Source organism: Heptranchias perlo, chromosome 3 (assembly GCF_035084215.1).
Source record: "Heptranchias perlo isolate sHepPer1 chromosome 3, sHepPer1.hap1, whole genome shotgun sequence".
Taxonomy (NCBI): domain Eukaryota; kingdom Metazoa; phylum Chordata; class Chondrichthyes; order Hexanchiformes; family Hexanchidae; genus Heptranchias; species Heptranchias perlo.
Window position 1 is genome coordinate 5,111,138 of NC_090327.1, and position 24,419 is coordinate 5,135,556.

A 24,419-nucleotide genomic window follows, 5' to 3' on the forward strand; every position below is an offset into this window, starting at 1 on the left:
ATATATAAATGGCCTGGGCATAGGGAGGACAATATTGAAGTTTCTGGATGATCCAAAACTTGGCCACATAGCAAATAGTGAGGAGGATAGTGGCAGAATTCAGGAGGGCATACAGACTAATGAAATGGGCAGACACATGGCAGATACAGTTTAATGCAGATAAGTGTGAAGTGATGCACTTTGGGAGGAACAACATGGAGAGGCAGTATAAGCTAAATGACACCTTGGGGTGCATATACACAAATCTTCGAAGGTGGCAGGGCAGGTTGATACGACGGTTAAGAAAGCGTATGGGATACTTAGCCTTGTAAATAGGGGCATTGAATACAAAAACAAGGAAGTTATGCTAAACTTTTACAAATTACTGGTTAGGCCTCAGCTGGAGTATTGTGTACAGTTCTGGGCACCACACTTTAGGAAAGATGTCAAGGCCTTGGAGAAGGTGCAGAAGAGGTTTACCAGGATAATACCAGGGATGAGGGACTTCAGTTATGTGGAGAGATTGGAGAAGCTGGGATTGTTATCCTTAGAGCGGAGAAGGTTAAGGGGCGATTTAATAGTTGTTCAAAGTAATGAGGGGTTTTGATAGAGCAAGTAGGGAGGAACTGTTTCTTCTGGCAAGTGGGTCGGTAACCAGAGGCAAAAGAACTGGAGGGGAAATGGGTTTTTTTTTTCCCCAGAGGTTTAAGATCTGGAACGCACTACCTGAAAGGGTGTTGGAAGCAGATTCTATAGGAACTTTCAAAAGGCAATTGGACATGTATTTGAAGAGAACTGATTTGCAGGGTTATGGGGAAAATGCTAGGGTGTGCGACTAAATTGGACAGCTCCTTCAAAGAGCGGGCACGACTGGCCGCAAGGCCTCCCTTCTGTGTTGTAAGATTCTCTGAAGTGTCCAAATTTACCTGCAGTACCTATTGGCGCCTCCCTGATAGGTGTTTTCAGTGTTAGACGTGTCACTGGCCTGCCTGTCGCATAATGCACACTGCCTTGCGTGACGCTCTAGCTGTTGTTTTGTAGTGAGTAAATAGTTTTCATCAGGCCCCATGAGCAGACCCACCCGAGAGGACCTCTGATCACTCCTTTGCACACTGGGTGACCAGAAAATAAACAAAAAAGGTAGGCACAAAAATGCAGCCAGGCGTTGAGGAGCCACACCTTTGGGTAATGGAAGGGGGGCTGCGACCTCTGGCACTCTACATAAGTGTGAAAAAATTGATTAGTCTCGGCCACAAATGGGCGTGCAGCCAAGACACCAGAAGTGGCTCATGTACATTTGATGCCACGACTCCATCAATAAGGAATTCAGGAGAAACTTCTTTACCCAGAGGGTGGTTAGAATGTGGAACTCGCTACCACAAGGAGTGGTTGAGGTGAATAGCCGATGCATTTAAGGGGAAGCTTTATAAACAAGTGAAGAAAGGAATAGAAGGATATGTTAGGGTGAGATGAAGTAGGGTGGGAGGAGGCTCGTGTAGAGCCTAAACACTGGCATAGATCAGTTGGGCCAGATGGCCTATTTCTTAGCTGTAAATTCTATGTAATCACTCTCTTAATTCCCCGGTGGGGCCGGGCAGTTTCCCCAAATGCGAGGCTCCCATCTGGGGACCTTCTCGTGCTATTCGGCGGGATGCTCCACCAAGGTGTGTCCGGTGGTAGACGAGGGCGAGGCAGCAGAGCGTGCGCAACTGCAAGGAAATCCTTCCATGCAGAATGCGTTGGCGTGGAGCGGATTTCTGAGGGAAAGCTAAAGTAGTGGTGCAGAGATTTCAGGGATGGGGCGGTGGTTTTGGGGCCTCGTGCCAATGGGCAGCCCGGTCTAAGTAGGATAAGATCGGAGGGAACCACTCCTGAAGGTAAGAATTAAATTTCACTTTTAAATATCTTCTAAATGGTACCTTTTTTAAAAAAAAAAGTTTTGCCCTCATGTTTTCTGGAGCTCCACTGCCCTTATTTTCCTCCTTCAGACATTTTCAAGTGTCCTCTGTTCTGCCTCTGCCATTGGCCATGGGCCCCACCTCACTCCAATGTGGTTGCTTTCTTGCACCCCTTCCCCAGCTCAGCTGGTGTCTTTTTTTTTTCCCCCCTCCCCACTACCTGTGCCCTTTGCACTTTGTGCAGATGCAGCTGAAGATCCGGATTCTTTCCCCTCAGTCTGGTTCAGTAATAACTGAAGTCGAATACATTTTAAAGTCCAACACATCTTTAATAGCAGGGTTCTTAGTCTGCAGCATTGATTTGGACTCCTGATAGAGTCCCTCTATGCTGGCAGAGCAAGAACAAAAACATACAGAAATCCACACGTTTTTATACAGATGAATAGGGTTGGAACATACTTAACGAGGGTCAACACCAATCATAAGCCGGGCATAGGTTGCCATGCGAGGTTACATTATTTCCGACCAATCATAAATCGTCCATGTGCTGATCATGCTGCTGTTAGACATCAAAGGGGATAACTTCCTCATCTTCCAACTTGGAATGTTCTTCCCTGTTCCTTCTGTTCCTTATCTCCCAACCTGGAATGTCTTCCAACTTTGGCTAAGCTCGTTACCTATATTGATCTGCCATAAACATGGAGACATTCAGACCAGTCCTTGACTCACATCAAAGACCTATTATTGATAAGACAATGCAGGCCTGCTGACTAAGCAAACATATGGCCCAGCAGGAGGGCCAGGCCACTTGTATCAATCTCAGTTACTAACTAATTAACCCTTTCTAACCATTTTGCATTCTGCTTCTTTGCCACGTAGACATTTTAATATTTTACCGAAAACTGACCATGTAGGGATTCTCACAGCCAGCTGGCCCATCCAACCTTGTGCTGCCAATCACCTATCTGCTCCATTCTACCGATCACTCCCTCAAACTAGAGGCAGGAGATGAGACCTTTTATCCATCGATCATAATACACTGGTTCGGCTTTAGCTGGAGTATTGTGTCCAATTCTGGGCACCGCACTTTAGGAAGGATGTGAAGGCCTTGGAGAAGGTCAAGAAAGATTTACTAGAATGGTTCCAGGGATGAGGGACTTCAGTTATGTGGATCGACTGGAGAAGCTGGGGTTGCTTTCCTTGGAGCAGAGGAGGTTGAGAGAAGATTTAATAGAAGTGTTCAAAAACCATGACTGGTTCAGACAAAGTGAATAGAGAAACAGTTCCCATTGGCAGAAGGGTCGAGAACCAGAGGACACAGATTTAAGGTGATTGGCAAAAGAATCAAAGGCAACATGAGGAAAAACCTTTTTACACAGCGAGGAGTTATGATCGGGAATGCGCTTCCTGGAAGGGCGGTGGAAGCAGATTCATTTGTGACTTTCAAAAGTATTGGATAAATACTTGAAGGGAAAAAGTTTGCAGGACTAAGGGGAAAGAGAAGGGGAATGGGACTAACTGGATTGCTCTTACAAAGAGCCGGCACCGGCTCGATGGGACAAACGGCCGCCTCCTATGCTGTAACCATTCTATGATTCTATAAATTATTATGCTTACAGGGAAAGGATCTACTCCGTTTTCGCCCTCCCTGCTCCTTCCTTTTCTCCCTCCATTCCCCCTCCTCTCTTCCACGTTTCCTCTCCCCTTGTTGGAATGTACAGGGAATTGCTCTCTGAGCAGAACATACCAGAGTCAGAATGTCTGCAGCCTCTTAATTGCGCTTACCAAACAAACTTTTAAAAAAAAATCAAAGCAAGAATTTTGGCCTAATTGATCCGTGAACTCACCCAGTGTTACTAGGATTTAGACTTAGTCTTAAAGATTCATAGCTACTTCTTAGCTGCAGGATAATGCATTATGCATCACATGGCATAATGTTCCTGTCCTTGTAGTATATTCAATGACATGAGAAGCAACACAGGAAATTCATTAGGGTTTATATAATATCGCTGTGGTGGTTTTTTAAAATGTCCCTGTGATGTCTTGTTTCCTTCTTTCTCATGGATGTCTGTTTCTCTGGTTATCCTACCTGTGTAGGTCACCAATCATATTACATTATAACTTTTCTCAGATTGGTTATTTCTGCATCTTGTCTCAATCACAAAAGAAGGTGCGATCACTGATTGCTTTTCTTATACTGGTTACTGTAGAGACTTAAGTTGTTGAGATGCACAGGATGCACTGCAGCAACTCACCAAGGCTTCTTCGACAGCACCTCCCAAACCCGTGACCTCTACCACTTAGAAGGGAAAGGGCAGCAGGCACGTGGGACCAACACCACCTGCACGTTCCCCTCCAAGTCACACACCATCCCAACTTGGAAATATATCGCTGTTCCTTCATTGTCACTGGGTCAAAATCCTGGAACTCCCTACCTAACAGCACTGTGGGAGAACCTTCACCATACGGACTGCAGCGGTTCAAGAAGGCAGCTCACCATCACTTTCTCGAGGGCATGATGTGGAGATGCCGGTGATGGACTGGGGTGGAGAAATGCAAGGAATCTTACAACACCAGGTTATAGTCCAACAGTTTTATTTGAAAATCACAAGCTTTCGGAGCTTTTCTCCTTCGTAGTTTCCTTTTGTTTAGATGACTTGGAATTGGGTGTACAGGGCACAATTTCAAAATTTGCAGATGACACAAAACTTGGAAGGGTAGTGAACAGTGAGGAGGATAGTGATGATAGACTTCAAGAGGACGTCGACAGGCTGGTGGAATGGGCAGACACATGGCAGGTGAAACTTAACAGAAGTGCGAAGTGATACATTTTAGCAGGAGGAACGAGGAATGGCAATATAAACTAAATGGTACAATTTTAAAGGGGGTGCCAGAACAGAGACCTGGGGGTATATGTGCACAAATGTTTGAAGGTAGTAGGACAGGTTGAGAAAGCGGTTAAAAGAGCATATGGGATCCTGGGCTTTATAAATAGAGACATTGAGTACAAAAGTAAGGAAGTTATATTGAACCTTTTATAAAACACTGGTTCGACCATAATTGGAGCATTGTGTCCAGTTCTGGGCATCGCACTTTAGGAAGGATGTGAAGGCCTTAGAGAAGGTGCAGAAACGATTTACTGAAATGGTTCTAGGGATGAGGGACATCAATTATGTGGATAGATTGAAGAAGCTGGGGTTGTTCTTGGGGCAGGGAAGGTTAAGAGGAGATTTGATAGAGGTATTCAAAATCATGAAGGATTTAGATAAAGTAAATAAAGAGAAACTCTTCCCATTGGCAGAAGAGTCAAGAACCAGAGGACACAGATTTAAGATGCCAAAGAACCAAAGGCGACATGAGGAAAAACTTTACTACGCAGCGAGTAGTTATAATCTGGAATGCGCTGTCAGAAAGGGTGGTGGAAGCAGATTAAGTCGTGGCTTTCAAAAAAGAATTAGATAAATACTTGAAGGGAAAAAATTGCAGGGCTATGGGGAAAGAGCAGGGCAATGGGACTAACTGGATTGCTCTTAAAAGAGCTGGCATGGGCTCATTGGCCACTTTTTGTGCTGTAACCATTGAGTTCTCACCTCCTAGCTGGAACAGGAGCAGGCCATTCAGCCCCTCGAGCCTGTTCTGCCAATTAGATCAGGGCTGATCTGTATCGTAACTCCATCTACCCACCTTGGTTCCATAACCCTTAATACCCTTACCTAATAAAAAAATCTACCTTTCAGTTTTGAAATTTTCAATTGACCCCCAGCCTCAACAGTTTTTTGGGGGAGGGTATTCCAGATTTCCACTCTCCTTTTGTGCGAAGTGCTTCCTGACATCACCCCTGAATGGCCTAGATCTAATTTTAAGGTTATGCCCCTTTTTTTGTTCTGCACTTCCCCCACCAGACGAAATAGGGTGGATAAAGAGAAACTATCAACTGCTTTACCGCTGTGTGAATGCCTCTCTTTATTCTGCTCACTGGACCCCAGCAGCAGTGCCTGTCCCACCTCTTGGCCACATGCACAGTTTGCCTTCCGTCTGCAGGCTCCACGCCTCTGGTACAGCCTGCCTCCTACACGCTCCGTGCTCCAGCCAGATGTATGAAAGTAGCAGCTTCAACAGCACTAAATAAAGATCTAAAAATAACGCCTAACGTTAGATCAACCACCTGGTGCCAATGGTAAACGCCTACCTGTGCTATCTTATTTGGGACTTTTTTTGTCGTCTTGCTAATTTATTGCATTAAACTAATTTTTTTTTTTAAAAAGTCAAATGATTCCTGCTTCAGGATCCGTTTGATCTTTTGCTTTTTAATTTTTAAAATTTCATCTCTCAAAGTAACGTGTGTGTGTGTGTGTGTGTGTGTGTGTGTGAAATCTATTGTAACCATTTTAAATAAATGCATGTTTCTGATGCTCATTACCTATTTCCACCAAGCTGTGCTTTTCCTCCTGTGATCTCTTTAATACAGTACTTGTCTTCCAAGTGACCTCGAAAGAGAGTGCTTGAGGCAAAATAAAATATGTATATTTTCCATTGCTTGGGGACAGCTTTTAGTTGTGAGATGAATGGTTATTTGAAGTTGTACTGTTAAGAATCCTGATTCCTACCCTTCCAATCAATAAAACAGACTTTTAAAAAAAAATATAGCACACACAAAAATTATGATCTCATTTTCCAGGGAACTGGATTCCTAATGAACAGGAGTCAAGTTGAGTTTCCGACTTCCCAAAGAATTGTGTGCTGCATTTTTGGGCGAGATGAAAAGTAATGCAGCCAATTGTTTTGAGCCGTGTAGGACGAGCAATCATTGACACATTCTTCCTCTTCTACAGGGAAGAGACATGGTGTGACAGAGGTGAATTCCGACGTATTGAGCACCATATCTCACGCAACGCAAGAGCGCTTACGGGAACTTGTGGAAAAACTCACTGTAATTGCACGGCATCGGTTGATGGTGTATAAGGTTTGCCATTCTTTGCACAATTTGTGTTGATAAATAATCATTTCTTATACATACATAAAATGTACAGCACAGAAACAGGCCATTCAGCCCAACTAGCCCATGCTGGTATTTATGCTCCACACGAGCCTCCTCCCACCCCTCGTCATCTAACCATATCTGCATAACCTATTCTTTTCCCCCTCATGTGTTTATCCAGGTTCCTGTTCAATGCATCTAATGCTATCGCCTCAACTACTCCTTGGTACCAAGTTCCACATTTTCACCACTCTCTCTGGGTAAAGAAGTTTCTCCTGAATTCCCTATTGGATTTATTAGTTACTATCTTCTATTTATGGCCCCTAGTTGTGGATTTCCCCCCAAGTGGAAACATCGCTACGTCTATCCTATCAAACCCTTTAGTTATCTTAAAGACCTGTCTCAGGCCACCCCCTCGGTCTTTTTTCTAGAGAAAAGAGCCCCCGCCGATAGAGTCTTGATAGTTTTAACCGCTCCATTCTGGTATCATCCATATAAATCTTCTCCAGTGCCTCTTTATCCTTTCTGTAATATGGAGACCAGAACTGTACACAGTATTCCAAGTGTGGTCTAACCAAGGTTCAATACAAGTTTAACATGAATTCTCTGCTTTTCAATTCTATCCCTCTAGAACCGAACCCTATTGCTTTGTTTGCTTTTTTTAAGTGATTGCTGGTACTTTGATTCCCAGCAGTTCATTTTGTTTCTAACCCAGCATCCCCTTGCAAGCTGCTGTTTGCAAAATAGAATTTCTTTGCCACAGGGAAGGCGCTTCACAGGAGCATTATCAGACAAAATTTGACACCGAGCCACATAAGGAGTCATTAGGACAGGTGACCAAACGCTGGGTCGGAGGTAGGTTTTAAGGAGGGTCGTAAAGGAGGAGAGAGAGGTTAGAGGGGTTTAGGGAGGGAGTTCCAGAGCTAATGGCCTTGGCAGCTGAAGGCATGGGCGCCAAAGTGGAGTGATTTAAAATCGGGGATGGACGAGAGGCCAGATTTGGAGGAGTGCCGAGATCTGAAGGTTGTAGAGCTGGAGGAGGTTACAGCGATTGGGGGGGGGCAGTGAGGCCATGGAGGAATTTGAAAACAAGGATGAGAATTTTAAATTCTCAAGAGGGATTGGAGGATAGTCTATAAATTGACGTGCTACCCCTCATTCAGTGAAGGAGCCTTGTGCTCCCCGTCTGACGCCTATACCACTGATGGATAGTGGCTTATCCAAGTGGGGATTTTTCCGTTGATCACGTTCACCCAAGTGGCTTTCTGACCTTCCGGCATGTTTTCAGTGTGTGAATTGAGGGGGTTAAGTTTCAATGCTCAGCCGAAAAGCCACCACTACTGCTAGTGAAATTAGTCTTTCTGGATTATTGGGTGGGTGGCACTTAAAAGAATCAAGAGGCTCATTTCCTTGCTTGGTAACAACAACAACTTGCATTTATATAGTGCCTTTAATGTAGTAAAACTTCCCAAGCTGCTTCACTGGAGTGTTATCAAACACAGTTTGACACCGAGCAACTTGAGATATTAGGACAGGTGACCAAAGGTTTGCTCAAAGAGGTAGGTTTTAAGGAGTGCCTTACAGGAGGAGAGAAAGCCAGAGAGGTTGAGGGAGGAAATTCCAGGGCTTTTAGGGCCTAGAAAGCTGAAGGCACGGCCGCCGATGGTAGAGCGATGGAAATCGGGGATGCGCAAGAGGCCAGAATTGGAGGAGCGCAGAGATCTCGGAGGGTTGTAGGGTGCAAGAGGCCAGAGGTACTGGTTTAAGGTGCTAAACTGTAACTCTGGGGGTGCCTTAAATTTCTAACAGCCGCTGTCACAGTGTTGCTGACGGGAACCTGCCGTGTTCATAAATTTAATGGCTTGCACAGAGAATTCCTCAGGATTGTAATACCAGATTTCTCATTCACCCCTCTCTCTTTTTGAAACATATCTTTTCATATATGACTTTAAGCTTCGTTTAAGTTTTTAATTAAAGTTCAGTCAGCAACATACTACGTATCCTCTTCAACCACAGGCCGCAATTCCCAAATCCAGAGTAATTTGCTTTTAACTTTAGACATCTAACTCCAAACCACACAGACAATTATGTTTTAAGAGCTGATCTCCTCATAAAGAAAAAAATTAGTAAAAAAAATTATAAGTAATTTCCAAAGGGAGGTTATTTATGTTGCTTGCCTTCGAGCAGGTCACTAATTCAGCTGGCTGGGTAACCAGGGTTCAATAATGTGCACTTGATGTGCTGTTGTGTAGACTGAACTTGGAATCATAGAATAATATTTTCAAAAGACATTCGATAAGGTGCAACACAAGAGGTTGATACACAAGATAAGGGCTCATGGGATTGGGGGTATATATTTGCACGGATTGAGGATTGGTTAACTGACAGAAAACAGAGAGTAGTAATGAACGGGGTCATTCTCAGGTTGGCAGGTTGTAGCTAGTGGGGTACCGCAAGGATCGGTGCTTGGGCCTCAGCTATTTACAATCTATATTAATGACTTCGATGAAGGGACTGAGTATAATGTATCCAAGTTTGCAGATGACACCAAGCTAGGTTAGAAAGTAAGCTGTGAGGAGGACAGAGTCTGCAAAGGGATATGGACAGGTTAAGTGAGTGGGCAAGAATGTGGCAGATGGAGTATAATGTGGGGAAATGTGAGGTTATTCACTTTGGAAGGAAAAACAGAATTTTTTTCAAATGGTGAGAAACTATTAAATGTTGGCGTTCAGAGAGACTTGGGTGTCCTTGTACATGAAACAGAAAGTTAACATGCAGGTACAGCTAGCAATTAGGAGGGCAAATGGTATGTTGGCTTTATTGCAAGGGGTTTGGAATGCAAGAGTAAGGAAGTCTTGCTGCAATTGTACAAGGCTTTGGTGAGACCACACCTGGAATACTGTGTATAGTTTTGTTCTCCTTGCCTAAGGAAGGATATGCTTGCCTTAGAGGAGGTGCAATGAAAGTTCACTAGATTGATTCCTGGGATGCGAGGCTTGTCCTATGAGGAAAGATTGAATGGAATGGACCTCTTCACGCGAGATTAGAAGAATATGAAGTGATCTCATTGAAACATGTAAGATTCTAGGAGGGCTTGACAGGGTAGATGCTGAGAGGATGTTTCGCCTGGCTTGAGAGTCTAGAACTAGGGGACATAGTCTCAGGATAAGGGGTCGGACATTTAGTACTGAGATAAGGAAAAACTTCTTCACTCTGAGGGTCAAAAATATTTGGAATTCTACCCCAGAGTGCTGTGGATGCTCAGTCGTTGAGTATATTCAAGACTGAGCTCGATAGATTTTTGGACTCTGGCCTCAACTCCACTTTCCCTCCCAGTCCCCATATCTCTCGATTCCTCCAAAGATCAGCCATGATCTGATTGGATAGCGGAGCAGTCTCGAGGGGCCGTATGGCCTACTCTTGCTCCTATTTCTTATGTTCTTAATGGATACAGCACAGAAGGAAGATATTCGGCCCATCGTGCCTGTGCCGGTTCTTTGAAAGAGCTATCCAATTAGTCCCACTCCCCTGCTCTTTCCTCAGAGCCCTGCAAATTTTTCTTCAAGCAAATATCCAATTCCCTTGTCTGAAAAAACTAAACAAATGGGAACTCTTATTATAATACAGCAGTTATCCTAATTTGTCTTTAAAACGATGATGGGGTTTGATAGGGTGGACGTAGAGAAGATATTTCCACTTGTGGGGAATCCAAAACTAGGGGCCATAAATTTAAAATGGTCACCAATAAATCCAATAGATAATTCAGGAGAAACTTTTTAACCCAGAGAGTGGTTCAAACATGGAACTTGCTACCATGATTCTATGAATCAGAACTTTGTAGGTGTCTGTATGGTGGTGTCATAAATTCCTGAATGCAGTGCAACCTCTTGCCAGGTAGTGAGAATTGCTGATGGGAGACATCTGGACAACAAATGGAAGCAGCGTGGAATGAGCTGCTCGTCAGCCTTCCGTTTTCGAGAAATGGCATGATCTTAAATGGAATCAATCTTTAATGTTAATATTGGCTGAAAGATGGGGGGGGCGGGGGGGTGGTGAGAAGAGATTTGTATCACGTAACAACAGCTCGCTCTTATATAGCGCCTTTAATGTCTAGGCGCTTCACAAGAAACGTTATCAAACAAACTTTGCGATTAGGAGAGGTGAGCAAAAGCTTGGTCAGAGAGGTTTTAAAGAGCGTCTTAAAGGAGGAGAGAGAGGTGGAGAGGTTTAGGGAGATGAATTCCAGGGTTTAGGGCTTAGGCAGCTGAAGGCACGGCCGCCAGTGATGAAAATCAGGGGTGCGCAAGAGGCAAGAATTGGAGGAACGCAGAGACCTCGGAGGGGTGTAGGGCTGGAGGAGGTTACGGAGACGGGGAGGAGGCGAGACCGCGGAGGGATGAGAATTTTAAAATCAGGGCAGTGCAGGGCCGGGAGCGCGTGCAGCACTGAGACCTTTCCATTGGATATACTGCCGTGCACTTACAACATCCACTGGGAGCCACCTATTGATAGCAAAATGGTATTTCACAAACTTCCCTTCACGTACCTGGTCGAGTACATGTTAGAATTCAAGTTGGGAGGCCGCTCACATCCCTTTATGAAAGGGGTGGGAGGGGGGGCGGTGGGGGAGAGCGTGGACAGGAAGTTGAGCTTACGACCCTGGACTGAAATTGCAGTCTGCAAACAACCAGTGGAATTTAGCTCGATACAGTTCATCTCTCTAAGCGTCACGATGGTTTTGCACGTGGTATTTTTTAAAGTTGATTTGATTCTAACAAGTAGATGTTAAGTAGCTTGCACTGCAAGCTCTAATAACTTAAGTGCTTGCATTGTGGAGGAATTCACTGCAGAATTTCTTTTGAGCAAACTGTACTTGAAAGGGCAGCATTTTTACAGCTTGACTCACTGGCTGCTGACCCCGCAGGAGGATGACCGATACAACCTACTGAACGACACCCGGTCTCAACTGAAGTTTTTTGAGCAGTTGGATCGATTAGAGAAACAGCGAAAAGATGAAGACGAAAGAGAAACGATGCTACGATTAGCAAGGGTAAGAATAGCTTTCATTCCAGTCATATAATTGGGTGTTTCTGGATACTATAGGGTGCTTACTGGCGTCATTGTCTTGCTGTGTGTTGGCGTATCTGTAGCCCTGACTGCACAGAGTGACGTTGGTCTGTCTGAGTTGGATTTTGACCATCACCTAGTTTACTGAAAATGCTTCTTGTTGGGATAGCTTTTGTTAATATTAGCTACACATTCCTTCATTTACAAATGGTGTAGTGTTGTGTAAACGGTTCCCAAACGAAAGCAGTGGAGTTTCATGGTCAAATCCCAGTGGCCCTACTGCTTTTAGATCTTCAAGTATTCTTCAGTATTCCAATAGACCAGTGATGCTCGGATGGATGACCGAAACTGAGAACTTGTATTCTTGCGTCGTTAAGATTGACAAACATGTAAAACGAATAGAAAGTAAGAAAATGCCAGCTGGGAGGCAGGTGGCAAAAGTTGAAAATAAAAATGTGAAGTGAAAATGGTGTGGGGAGGGCAGATGTGACAGATAACCACTATAAGAATGTGATTTTTTGGGAATTACAGCATCTAAACTTTGAAAATTGAGACCACGGGTTCCTGCGTATACAAGCCGTGGGTCAGTAACTGAAAACAAAATGATCTTTGACCCCTCTAATGTGGTCAAAGATGGCCCTGGGAGTGGCATTAGTTCACAGTGCTGCAATGCCCACTACCACACATGGTATTCTTTTTCCCGTATGTCATTGCCTCTCATTGACCGATGTAGATGGAGTGCAGACGTGCAAGTGTGTACCTGTCGTAATGTTGCAGTGGTGCACAGTTGTTCTGTACTTTAGCTGCGTAGTAGGAATTAAAGATACCCCTCGGAGTCGGGGGGGGGGGGAGGGGGTGTGGGGCAACAAGACTGACCCTTGTGCAATCCTGATCAAAGTTTTCTATTACTAGATATCAGTTAAGTAACTTGAGCTTCATCTCGATCACCTACTGGGCTTTCGCCAGAACTCCAGGGCAAAGGATGGGGGTCAGCGGTCAACCCCACAGTGCGCACCCTCCTCCTTTACAAAAACACACGGGTCTAAATAGGTCTTCAGTTCAATCTGAGTTTCTGAAATTCACTTCCTCGACATGTCTGAATCTGATTTTAAAGAATCCATACACCACAATTCAATATTATTGGGACTGTAACCAGGGAGCCTAATTTTAGTAGGTGTAGTTCACACTGCTACATTTGGAACTATTTTCCCCAGGTTGGGAATAAAGCACATTATTGGAACAGAACATGAAAAATGGTTTAATTCCCTCTGTTGACATTATTCACCTTGATCAGATAAAAAATATATTTTTTTTGCATTAGGAGCTGGCAGACACAAGGTTAAGACACAGAAATGCAATTTTTGTGAGCCTTCCCTGGAGTGCCTGTTTAATGGAATGATTTAATCTATATATAATCTGAAATAAACGTGTGGTAATAGCTGATGAGGATGTTCAGAAATCTGTTCCAATCATAAAAGGCTGTTGTGATCGTAAAACATTGTTTAAGGTTAAGATCATTAATATATCTAATTCTGATACCTGGGGAAAGGGGACATTTTTTTAAAGTTCATTTTCAAGTCATTCCCAACCTCATGGTGGTAGGATCACTGACTACAACTCACCCAGTTACCACAGCAAATGAAGGAAGCAAAGCTGCCTTGTACAGATGAATTTTCACAACTCAGCCACTCTGAAGTCTGACCCCATCTGCTCAACAGACTTCAGTCTTGCCCAGTGCAAAAGCAATACCTCTTCAATACTGCACGTAACAGGGGGATTTAGAAACACTGTGTCCTTAAGCTGAAAAACTTCTTTTTGGAATCATTTTATCCAATAGTAGAAACCAAAATAGGTGCAAGAGAATTGAGCAGTCCCGCAGCTGGTCCAATGCTTGTGCTAAATGGATCTGCTTTATTTCGAGGTGAAGGAGTACGGTGGTCGACTTTGTAAATACTGTTAATCCACAAAGTAATTGGTGTTGCACAGGTAACAAACCACTTGTTTGAGTCTAATTTCTGTTAGTGCTTAATGACTAGAGTTTGAACTCCCAATTTTGGATTCGTTTGAAAGGAATTGATAGGGTAGATGGAGAGAAACTTTTTCTGCCGGTGGGGGAGTCCAGGACAAGGGGGCATAACGTTAAAATCAGAGTCCGGCCATTCAGGAGAAAAGTTAGGAAACACTTCTTCACGCAAAGGGCGGTAGAAGTGTGGAACTCTCTCCCACAAAAAGCAGTAGATGCTAGCTCAATTAATAATTTTAAATCTGAGATCGATAGATTTTTGCAAGCCAAGGATATTAAGGGATATGGAGCCAAGGCGGGTAAATACAGATCAGTCATGATCTCATTGAATGGCGGAACAGGCTTGGAGCTGAATGGCCTACTCCTGTTCCTATGTTTAGTTTCTATATTTTTGTACCTTTTTTTTTTGTGTCCTTCAAAATGCAGCGTGGGAAAGACACAATTTATGATTTTGCTGTTAGTAAAAAATTTCTTTATAATTTTTTACTAGAACACATTTCTGAAGTTGATTTTTGCACAATTTCGCCATTCCCGATTCTGACGTCCTAACCAGCCTGGCCAGATAATGTCCTGGCCGACCGGTTTGGCATACCTCAGGAGAGTCCCAATGGGCTCTGCGGCTCATTACCAGCTCCTACCACCTGCGGCAATATTGAGCCATCATTGTCTTTGCTCAATGTGAATCTAAAATGCATCTGCAGTTTTTCGTTCCCTGCTCCTGCTCTCCACCCCTGCCCCCCCCCCCCCCCCAGGCTTTGTCTGATGGGTAAAAACAGAATTAATTAGTTTTGAATAAAAATAACTTGCAGAGTAACTTGGAAGAGCTGCTGTTTTAGAATTCACTGGCCAAAAATTTCTCATTAAATTCCCATGCTTTCTTTTGTGTTTTTCTCTGTTCCTGTTTTTTTTAAAAAAAAAGAAAATGCAATATTTGTATTGTAAGTAGTGATTGCTGAAGGCGGCAGCGAGAGCAAGTTATAACTGACGTGGGGTTGTGTAACCCAGCATTTGTGGGTCAACTGAGTCGCACCAGTGGAGGGAGAGGCAAAGGGCCCGATTTCTCCAATCGTCCGCTCCTGGCACAAGCCTCCAGCAGGTACTGGAAAATTCCCGGCAAACTTTCCCACAGACTTTTGCGTCCGCTAACTTCAATTATCCAAAGAGTGGCTGTGGTTCCAGGTGACTGCCTCTCGTATCAAGTCAAGGGAAAACTCTTGGTACATTGGCCTGAATTTGACCATGGCGAGAATAGAATGAGTCTGAGCTTCCCCTGATGGTTCACAACAAGCTGAAGAATAAGGCATCTCCATGCATTCTACTGCCCAGTTAATTAAGTGATATTTAATAATGCATTTATGTAGCAGTTTGTTACCACACAAATTAAAGAACCCCCAGGAATGGCAGATTTTTTTTTCTCCTACTGCACATAGAGGGCATGCACACAAAATGACCCCTCTCTTCCGAATGAGAATGCCGTGGCCTGGAAAGGTTTGCCACCATTATTTTGAGGTAAATAAAACTCTTGATAGATATAACTTTGGATGTGACCTTGAAACTGTCCTGGACAGTGGTGATCAGTCACTAAGCTGAGTGGTAGACTCTGAACAGTCTTTACTCCGAATAAAGATTGTAAATATTCAAGGATAGAGAAGAAAGACTTGCACTGATACATCTCCTTTCACAACCTTAGGACGACCCAAAGTGCTTTACAGCCAATGAATTACTTTTTGAAGTGTAGTCACTGTTGTAATGTAGGAAACACGACAGCCAATTTGTGCACAGCAAGATCCCACAAACAGCAATGTGATAATGACCAGATCACCTGTTTTAGTGATGTTGGTTGAGGGATAAATATTGGCACTGGGGAGAACTCCCCTGCTGCTCTTGCAAAATAGTGCCGTGGGATCTTCTACAATTACCTGAGTGGGCAGATGGGGCCTCGGTGTAACATCTCAAAAGAAAGACGGCACCTCTGACAGTACAGCACTCCCTCAGCACTGGCACTGGGAGTGTCGGCCTGGATTTTGGCCTCTAGTCTCTGGAGTGGGACTCGAACCCACGACCAGACTCCGAGCTGGAACATCACAAGCTGCAGGGCAGTGTTCGTTACCTTGGCGCACATCAACAAATGTGTTTCCACTTTGTGTGGGCTTTTAATGCTCATAGTTTGTGACGCCAGGGTAGTACTCAACATTAAAGGATAAACTTTTGGCAACTAGATTGGCTGGACAGCCATGGAGGTTCTGAGGTGCTCTGAGGCATATATGGCTGTCTTGTCTGACGCAATAGGCCCTGTCTGCGAGAGAACTTTCCTTAGCTAGTAATGTCAACAGGAAGTTACGGTCAACCTTTTATAAAACACTGGTTAGGCCTCAGCTGGAGTATTGTCCCATTCTGGGCACTGCACTTTAGGAAAGATGTCAAGGCCTTGGAGAGGATACAGAGGAGATTTACCAGAATTGTGCCAGGGATGAGGGACTTCAGTTACGTGGAGACTAGGGAAGCTGGGATTGTTCTCCTTACAGCAGAGGTTAAAGGGGAGATTTAATAGAGATGTTCAAAATCATGAATTGTTTCGATGGAATAAATAAAGAGAAACTGTTTCCACTGACAAGGTGGCCAGTAACCAGAGGACACAGATTGCCGATTGGCAAAAGAGCCAGAGGTGAGATGAGAATTTATTTTTACTTGGCAAGTTATGATCTGGAATGCATTGTCTAAAAGGGCGGTAGAAGCAGATTCAATAGTAACTTTCAAAAGGGAATGGGATAAATACTTGAAGGGGAGAAAATCGCAGGGATGTGGGATTAAATGGATAGCTCCTGTGCTGAGAGAATCTATGATTCTCTGATTGCTGTTGGCTGGCCAAATCTTGAACGTTGCTGGATATGAGTGCAAAAGGTAGGAAGGTATAGGGGAAGCTTTCCACTAAGACGCTGTTAAATGCTGTGTTTCAACTGTCCTGATTCCACCAGCTTTTGTTTTGAAAAGACCTATGGAGTTGTCTCCAGGCAATTCTGCCCCGCTGACAACTATTTAAGATTTCTCAATGCAAAAAGTCAAACTTGGCCCTGCTTAAGAGATTAGCAGGCACATTTTTACATCCCCGCAAGGCGTGAGCAGAAAGGAATGGTAAATTCTTTGAGATGCCAACCTGCGGATTAGACTTGAACTGAAACCCTGTCTGCCGGCTCAGGTGGGTGTCACGATCCCATGGGACTATGTGAAGAGCAAAAAGATTGTCCTGGCCAACATTCTTCCCTCAACCAACACCACATTTAAAAAAAATGTAACTTGTCGTTCGTTTCTTTGAGGTTTGTAGGACACTGCTGGTGCGTAAAAGCTGTTGTTTGTCCATGTAAGTTACCGCTTCAAAAAGTAAAGTTCTCTGACATTTTAAGGCACAGTATAATGCCTTCCTTTCTACCTAACTACCTACAAGTCTGTACGTCTTGGTGTCTGTCCAGATTCTCTCTCCAATTTGTTATGAGCTTATTTCTTGAAGAGCAGCACAGCTGGTCGCCTATGCTGGGAAGCTTGGTCCTGTTTTTATGCCATACTACGTACACCTTTTTGGTTCTAATGCTGTTTGAAGATCAGTAAATGAATCATCAGTCACCAGGGCAAGAGCTGGCCTTTTGAAAGGGACCTCAGACATGGGAAGATGTGAAAGTATGTGGATTAAAGGTGCCTTAATCGAAGAAACACTCTCCTATGGGCAAATACTTAGTCAACACCTTGAATGTTCATAGTTGGCCAAATGAAAGACTTTTGTACTGATTTTCTTTCTCTTCACTGAACCTCAAAATACTTTTCTGTGGGGTTTCCTTATTCCAGTGAGAGGATTGAATCCTCAATGACGTTATCTCTAGGATTTCAGTAAAGCATAATGATAAAAGGTCATCTTCCTGAAACGTTAACTGTTTCTCTCCAGCATCTGCAATATTTTGCTTTTATTAAAACATAATGATGGCTGTGTTTAGCCAGGTAGTGCACTCTCCTCTGAGTCAGTCGGTCTTGGGTTCAAGTCCCACTCCAGAGACTTGAGCACAAAATCCAGGCTGGCATTCCAATGCACTACTGAAGGAGTGCTGCACTGTCAGAGGTGCCTTCTTTCAGATGAGACGTTAAACCGAGGCCCCTTCTGCTCCCTTGGTTGCACATAGAAGATCCCATGGCACTATTTCGAAGAAGAGCAGGGGAGTTCTCCCTGATGTCGTGGCCAATATGTATCCCTCAACCAACATCATTAAAGCAGATTATCTGGTCATTATTACTCTGCTGTCTGTGGGAGCTTGCTGTGTGCAAATTGGCTGCCGCGTTTCCCTACATTACAACAGTGACTACACTTCAAAAGTACTTAATTGGCTGCAAAGCGCTTTGGGACGTCCTGAGGTCATGAAAGCTGCTATATAAAATGTAACCTCTTTAGGCAGGGAAGCCTGTGAGACCAATATAAAAAAACTCACCAAAAAAAACTCTTTAAAAAGATGTTCCCCCCACCCCCCTAGTTGGATCATAGATTTGTAGATAAAGATTGAGCTACTTTCAAGCACCAACTGCGATGAGCAGTCTGGCATTCACCAGATATAGGCAGGGAATGAGATTTTACCATTAAACCATAAACGCACGCACCTCGCTTTATCTCCTCAAAGTAAATTCTGTATTACGCCTGATAAAACATGGGCTGCGGGAACAAAGCAAATAACTTGCGTGTTCTTGTTTTCAAATTAATTCTCCTTCAGACCAAAATGCGAAGCTGTTAAATGTTGGAGGGAGTTGCTTCAGTTTCCCTTTCTGGCTGTTGGTCCATGTTCAGTTCTATTGAAAACCACCTCTTAACTTTATTGCCAGCAGTAACACTTGAACAATCAAGTGCCAAAATAAAGCGGATGTAATTACTACTGCTCTTGCTATTCTTCAGATTGACCACAGATACTAAACCCCTCTCAATATGAGAAAAGTACAAATAATTTCTTGTTATGGTAGTTTTAATTTTAACTCTTGCAAAATTGTCTTGTGGGAGGTGGGTTAATGCACTACGTTTCAAAAGAAAATAAGGACTTTAATCGGGTGGCTGCAGGGTGGGGAGGTGATCTGTATCGCCTATGAAATGGTGGCACGTCTGTTCAAATCACTGTGGGGAAAGGAAATTTGAGGTAGATTCACAGCTGGTTGCTTTTGTGGCTGTACCAGCAGAAATATGTTGGCTGCACTAACCTGGTGGTTATGGTAATGGAGGAGCAACCCAGAGGTGGTTGAATTCAAATCCTGCCATGGCAAATTGTGAAACTGAATCCAATAAATCTAGTCATTTGTGGCCAAGCACCAGGAAATGACCATGAAGCTGGGTTTTGTCATTTTAAAACCCAGCTTCAGGTCCCACCTCTACCCTGGCCAGCGCTGCCAGATCCACAAGCTCATTATCTGGTTGACTCTTAAGGCCTGCGGGGCAACTTGGGGTGGGCACTAAATACTGCCGTGCAATGGCAGAGACTGAGCAGGTGGTGCATGCCCTCAGAGCCCAGAAAAGGCAGAGTTAGGATGCAACATGCCTTCAAAGATGGGATCTCAATTTTCATATCCGAGCTATAAAAGCCTGTGTTGTGACCGGGTGTATGATTTTGAACTCTTGACTAAAATGAAATTGTCCCTTTGCCATTGTTTAACTTTAGCTTCATATGTGTGCATATGCAGGATGAGACTAAACCATACTGTATTCCAGCTGAAGATAACTTGCTTCAGAAATAATCAGCACAATGTGTCATATATCCAAAAGTGTGTCATATAATGTGCAGGGAATAGGTTCTTTTGGAATTGCTTTGCACCTAACTATTATGTGTTCTTAGCACTGTTCAGAATGCCTGCACCTGTTTTAATGTCCTGATGGTTGCAATATTGATGCACATATTCTGTAAATATTACATAATTTGTCTTAGAATTATAGGCTGCTTGTTGTGGAATAGTTATCTACAGCCAGAATGTTAAAATCTATAGACATTTTCTCTTAAACTGGGATCGGATTACTGTTTTTTTTAAACTAAATTACATTTTGTGTTTATTTTCTTGTCTGGAACAGATGACGGTCTCTCAGCAATGAGGAATTTGTTCCAGTATCCTGTTCTGGGATATTGTGAAATAAGTATCAATGTATTCAGTCTTGCATACATCAGAGGTGTAGATTGAACATAACGTTGCTGTATGGTGAACCTGTTAACTTGACTTTTTTTATTATTTGAAAGGATTTTGACAGAATTACCAAAGAGGGATCTAGTTACACTGAGACCTCAGTTGCTAAATATTAATGGGGAAATAAACACAAAGGCGACACAAGGAGGGCTTTGAAGAATGTTGGAAACTTGATTTTAGTTTTTCTTTCTACTTTTTTTTATTTCTTTTAATCACCAGAGTCGAGCCAAGCAAGAAGACCCGGAACAACTTAGGCTAAAACAAAAAGCCAAAGAGGTGAGATTAGTGCGATTTTTTTTTTTTTGCCTCTTTCCTTATTTTTCTGTTGGTTGTTTTCACGAATGGAGTTTTTTTTTTGGCAGCAGTCTCCTGGTATTTAGGTCAGGATTTGTGTAGTCGTTGCATGCCATTTTTGTGGAGGCCTCAGGCGAGGACAGGAACCGCTGAAGGCAAGGGCGACACATCAAACAAGGTCATCGTGGGGAGGATGGAAAATGGGTGTTCCTTCACATTCATCGTTTTTTTTAAAGTTATCTGAAAAATTCCAGCTGTACGTTGGATAATTGAGAGCTGAATTTAATTCTTGTACTAAAATTCAGGATTTGTTATTTGGGAATATCACAATGGGTTACATATTTTAGGATAAATGCTCATTTTGTAAATCTGTTACTGCTTATAATTATTTGGCTCAGAGGCGGAACTGGGATTTAGTTGTAAATGGAAAATGCCTCTGGCTTTTAATTTTCTAAGCCCAGCAGTTTTTCTGTTCTGTGATGGAGCCCTTGTTTCACACAGTTCATGTTTAGCTCTAGGGGTTTTATTTTATAGCTTAGACTGGTTTAAGCTTTTACTCCCAGAGGGTTCAGCATAGCAACTGTAGAAACCAACAAATAAGTTCATTTATGTCTGTTGCCGTCTCACAGTAGCCGACTTTTACATTTCCCAATATCCATTTCCTGACTCTTGTTGCCTGAGAGGAAAACCTCCACTAATTGGACCCTATTTTAATTGAGCCTTAATATTGGAGCTCACTAGTGTTAGCCCCTGGCAATAGGGAATGGAAGCAAATGAAAGTGCCCAACATTCGTGCTGTGTGTGAAATTTTTCACTTGACCTACAGATTCTATTCCCTGCTGAATAAATCATCAAGCCTGTTCGCGTTTCGTGATTAAAGATTTGACGACAGATGCTAATAAAGACAATGCTTAGTGTTTGATAAAGGCTGTGGAGCTGAAGAAATTAGTTTCCATGGACACCCCCACCCCCAACACCCCCCCCCCCCCCCCCAGCTAATGTAACAACTGTGGCTCAAACTAATACTTTTCTAAAGTAGCCTTTTCTGTTTTAATATTCGCCATGAAAAATGGAACGTGTTGGATAGAAAGCTTTTGTCCTGACTTTATTCCTCGACAGAACAACTTTAATCAAGTGCTCCTCACCATTCCTACCCCACCATTCACGACACTTGCCTTTTCTTACACAGCGACTGCTGCTTCAGAACTGTCTGGAAGGCTTTGCTGTGAAATTTATTTCCTTTTGTAGATTGGATGTTAACAAGTTTCCTTCTAACACATGCAAAGCTTACGACTCCAACCTGGTAACTCGCGGCATAATAATGTCCGAGAACCATCTGCCATTGTAAACAACAAAATAAACACCCTGTCTGGCTTTCATCAAACTATTCGATTTTGTTTTAGCTCAACCCAGAATTGCTTCACTCCTTCCCCCTTAATTTAAAAAAAACAAACAAACACTGGGGTGTGGAACGAGCTGCTTAAAAACTGGGACGCAACAACTTCTTCCTAGTAATTCTGTGTCCAAAACTGAGGTTCCTTCAATGGCTAATTAGTCCGGCTGCAGAATTTATCTACAGTGTGTGACCTCTGAGTTCTTTCCTTCCCCCCCCCCCCCCCCCCCCACTCACTCTCACCACCCCATCACACTCCTCTCTTGTGAGGAAGACTTGATGCCTTCACCTGGTGGCACAGTTAAGATTTGAGATTTGTTTTTTTTTTGTGCAGAATCAACTGCAAGTAGTGTTGCACCTCTGTTACAGCGTGCATCATCACCTTAAAAGCAGCAGCACTTTGCTTGTCTACTTTATAGCCCTATGCTGGATTTTGCATGGTAATTCATGCCATGACTAAGCTAATGTTTTAACTGCAAAAAACAACTCCAAATGATGGTGCATTAAAGTTGAATGTGAGCCTGATGTGCATCAAGCTTCTCTTGTAAAGTAAGTGTGAATATTTCAACCAGTAGGTCACTGGAAAGACCCGAGATAGCCTTCAAGGTGGGATTATAATCACAGAATGATGCGGCACAGAAGGAGGTCATTTGGCCCATCGTGCCTGTGCCGGCTCTTTGAAAGAGCTATCCAATTAGTCCCAGTCCCCTGCTGTTTTCTCCATAGCCCTGCAAATTTTTCTCCTTCAAGTATTTATCTAATTCCCTTTTGAAAGTTACTATTGAATCTGCATCCACCGCCCTTTCAGGCAGCGCATTCCAGATCATAACTCGCTGCGTTTTTTTTAAAATTCTCTTTGCGTCGCCTCTGGTTCTTTTGCCAGTTGCCTTAGATCTGTGACATCTGGTTACAAATTACAGTTCAATTTTGGAGTGCAGAAACTCCTGTTGAGGATTCATAGTCACTGGAATTTTGGTTCTATTTTATAACCCAATATAAACCTACTGTACTCTGATGATTACGGCTTCACAAGCTAATGGCCGGGTAGGACTTTAGTGTTGTACTCATCTATTCTCAAAAGGGTGATTTACTTTACGGTCACACTTAGCATGGGTCCACAGCTGGAAGATTGAATTTCCCCGCAGAGAAGTGTCACCCAACACTGAAAAGCCAAATGTTAATGAGAAGAGCTTGCAGGCTGAACCACTGGAAGAGAGAAGGCTGAGGGGTGTCCCGATAGAGGTCTTTAACATTATGAAGGGGTTTGAAAGACATAGAGAAGATGTTTCTATTTGGGGTTGGGGGGGGAGTCGGAAACTAGGGGGCGTAAATGATGGTCACTAATAAATCCAATAGGGAATTCAGGAGAAACTGCTTTACCCAGCGAGTGGTTAGAATGTGGAACTCGCTACAACGAGGAGTGACTGTCTCTATGCTATTCGCCTCACTTAAGGGGAAGCCAGAAAAGTACATGAGGGAGAAAGAAATAGAAGGATAATGCTGATAGGGTGTAAATCCTATGTGGCTTTAGAAAGTAACACCACGTTCTTGTTTTGAAACAGATGCAACAATTGGAACTTGCACAGTTGCAGCAGCGGGAAGCAAATCTTGCAGCACTAGCTGCCATTGGACCAAGGAAAAGGAAAGCTCCTGATTCCCCAGGTCTCGGGACAGGAAGTGAGGTACAGTAGACCTTTTTGCTCCTCCGCTCTAGCCCAAATCTGACAAGGAATTTAAATGAAGGCTTTTCCCATTTTCCTTCATCTTGCTCGCCTTAACTCTAAATGTCGCTGTGTTGTATGACTGCTTGTCGTGGTCAAGTTAAAACTTTCTCCACCTTTACACTGGAAAGAACAAAGCCGTCCATTTCAGCGTGCTGCAGAAACCCTGCACCCTCGCATACAATTCCACCCCTTCCCCAGCTGCCCATTCGGGCTGAACCCCAAGCACGGCCCTGCTTGATAGATCAATGGATCTGAAACTCATCTCAGGCCAAATTACCCAACAACCTGTTTTCGCCCTCCCTTGGCGTTATCATAGAATTTACAGCACAGAAACAGGCCATTCAGTCCAACTGGTCTATGCCGGTGTTTATGCTCCCCACGAACCTCATCCCACCCTTCTTCATCTCACCCTGTCAGCACATCCTTCTATTCCTTTCTCCCTCATGTACTTATCCAGCTTCCCCTTAAATGCATCTATACTGTTTGCATCAATCATTCCAAGTGGTAGTGAGTTCCACTCTCTGGCTAATGAATATCTAATTGGAATTATTAGTGACTGTCTTTTATATTTATGACCCCTAGTTTTGGACTCCCTCTTCTCCCCACCACCACAGGTGGAAACCTTTTCTCTACATCTGCCCTATTGAGCCACTTCATAATTTTAAAGACCTCTATCGGGTCACCTGTCAGCCTTCTCGTTTCTCGAGACAAGAGCCCCAGCCGGTTCAGACTTTCCTGATCGTTATAACCTCTCTCTTCTGGTATCATTCTTGTAAATCTTTTTAGTACCATCTCCAGTGCTGCTATATCCTTTTTGTAATTTGGAGACCAGAACTGTGCCCCAGAACAGTATTCTAAGTGTGGTCTAACCAAG

At 43.4% G+C, this 24,419-nt stretch overlaps 1 protein-coding gene across 3 annotated transcripts in view; it reads left to right on the top strand.

The window, feature by feature from the left end:
- LOC137309826 (transcription initiation factor TFIID subunit 4-like) overlaps positions 1 to 24,419 on the top strand; it is a 133,893-nt gene that overhangs the window by 63,388 nt on the left and 46,086 nt on the right. For 2 of the 3 annotated variants that reach the window (XM_067977858.1, XM_067977850.1), the window contains exons 11-14: positions 6,710 to 6,840; positions 11,780 to 11,905; positions 20,354 to 20,410; positions 23,384 to 23,503. In XM_067977858.1, the coding sequence (XP_067833959.1) occupies positions 6,710 to 6,840; positions 11,780 to 11,905; positions 20,354 to 20,410; positions 23,384 to 23,503 (434 nt within the window). The remainder of the gene's footprint in view (positions 1 to 6,709; positions 6,841 to 11,779; positions 11,906 to 20,353; positions 20,411 to 23,383; positions 23,504 to 24,419) is intronic. The other variant, XM_067977853.1, reaches the window with a different exon arrangement.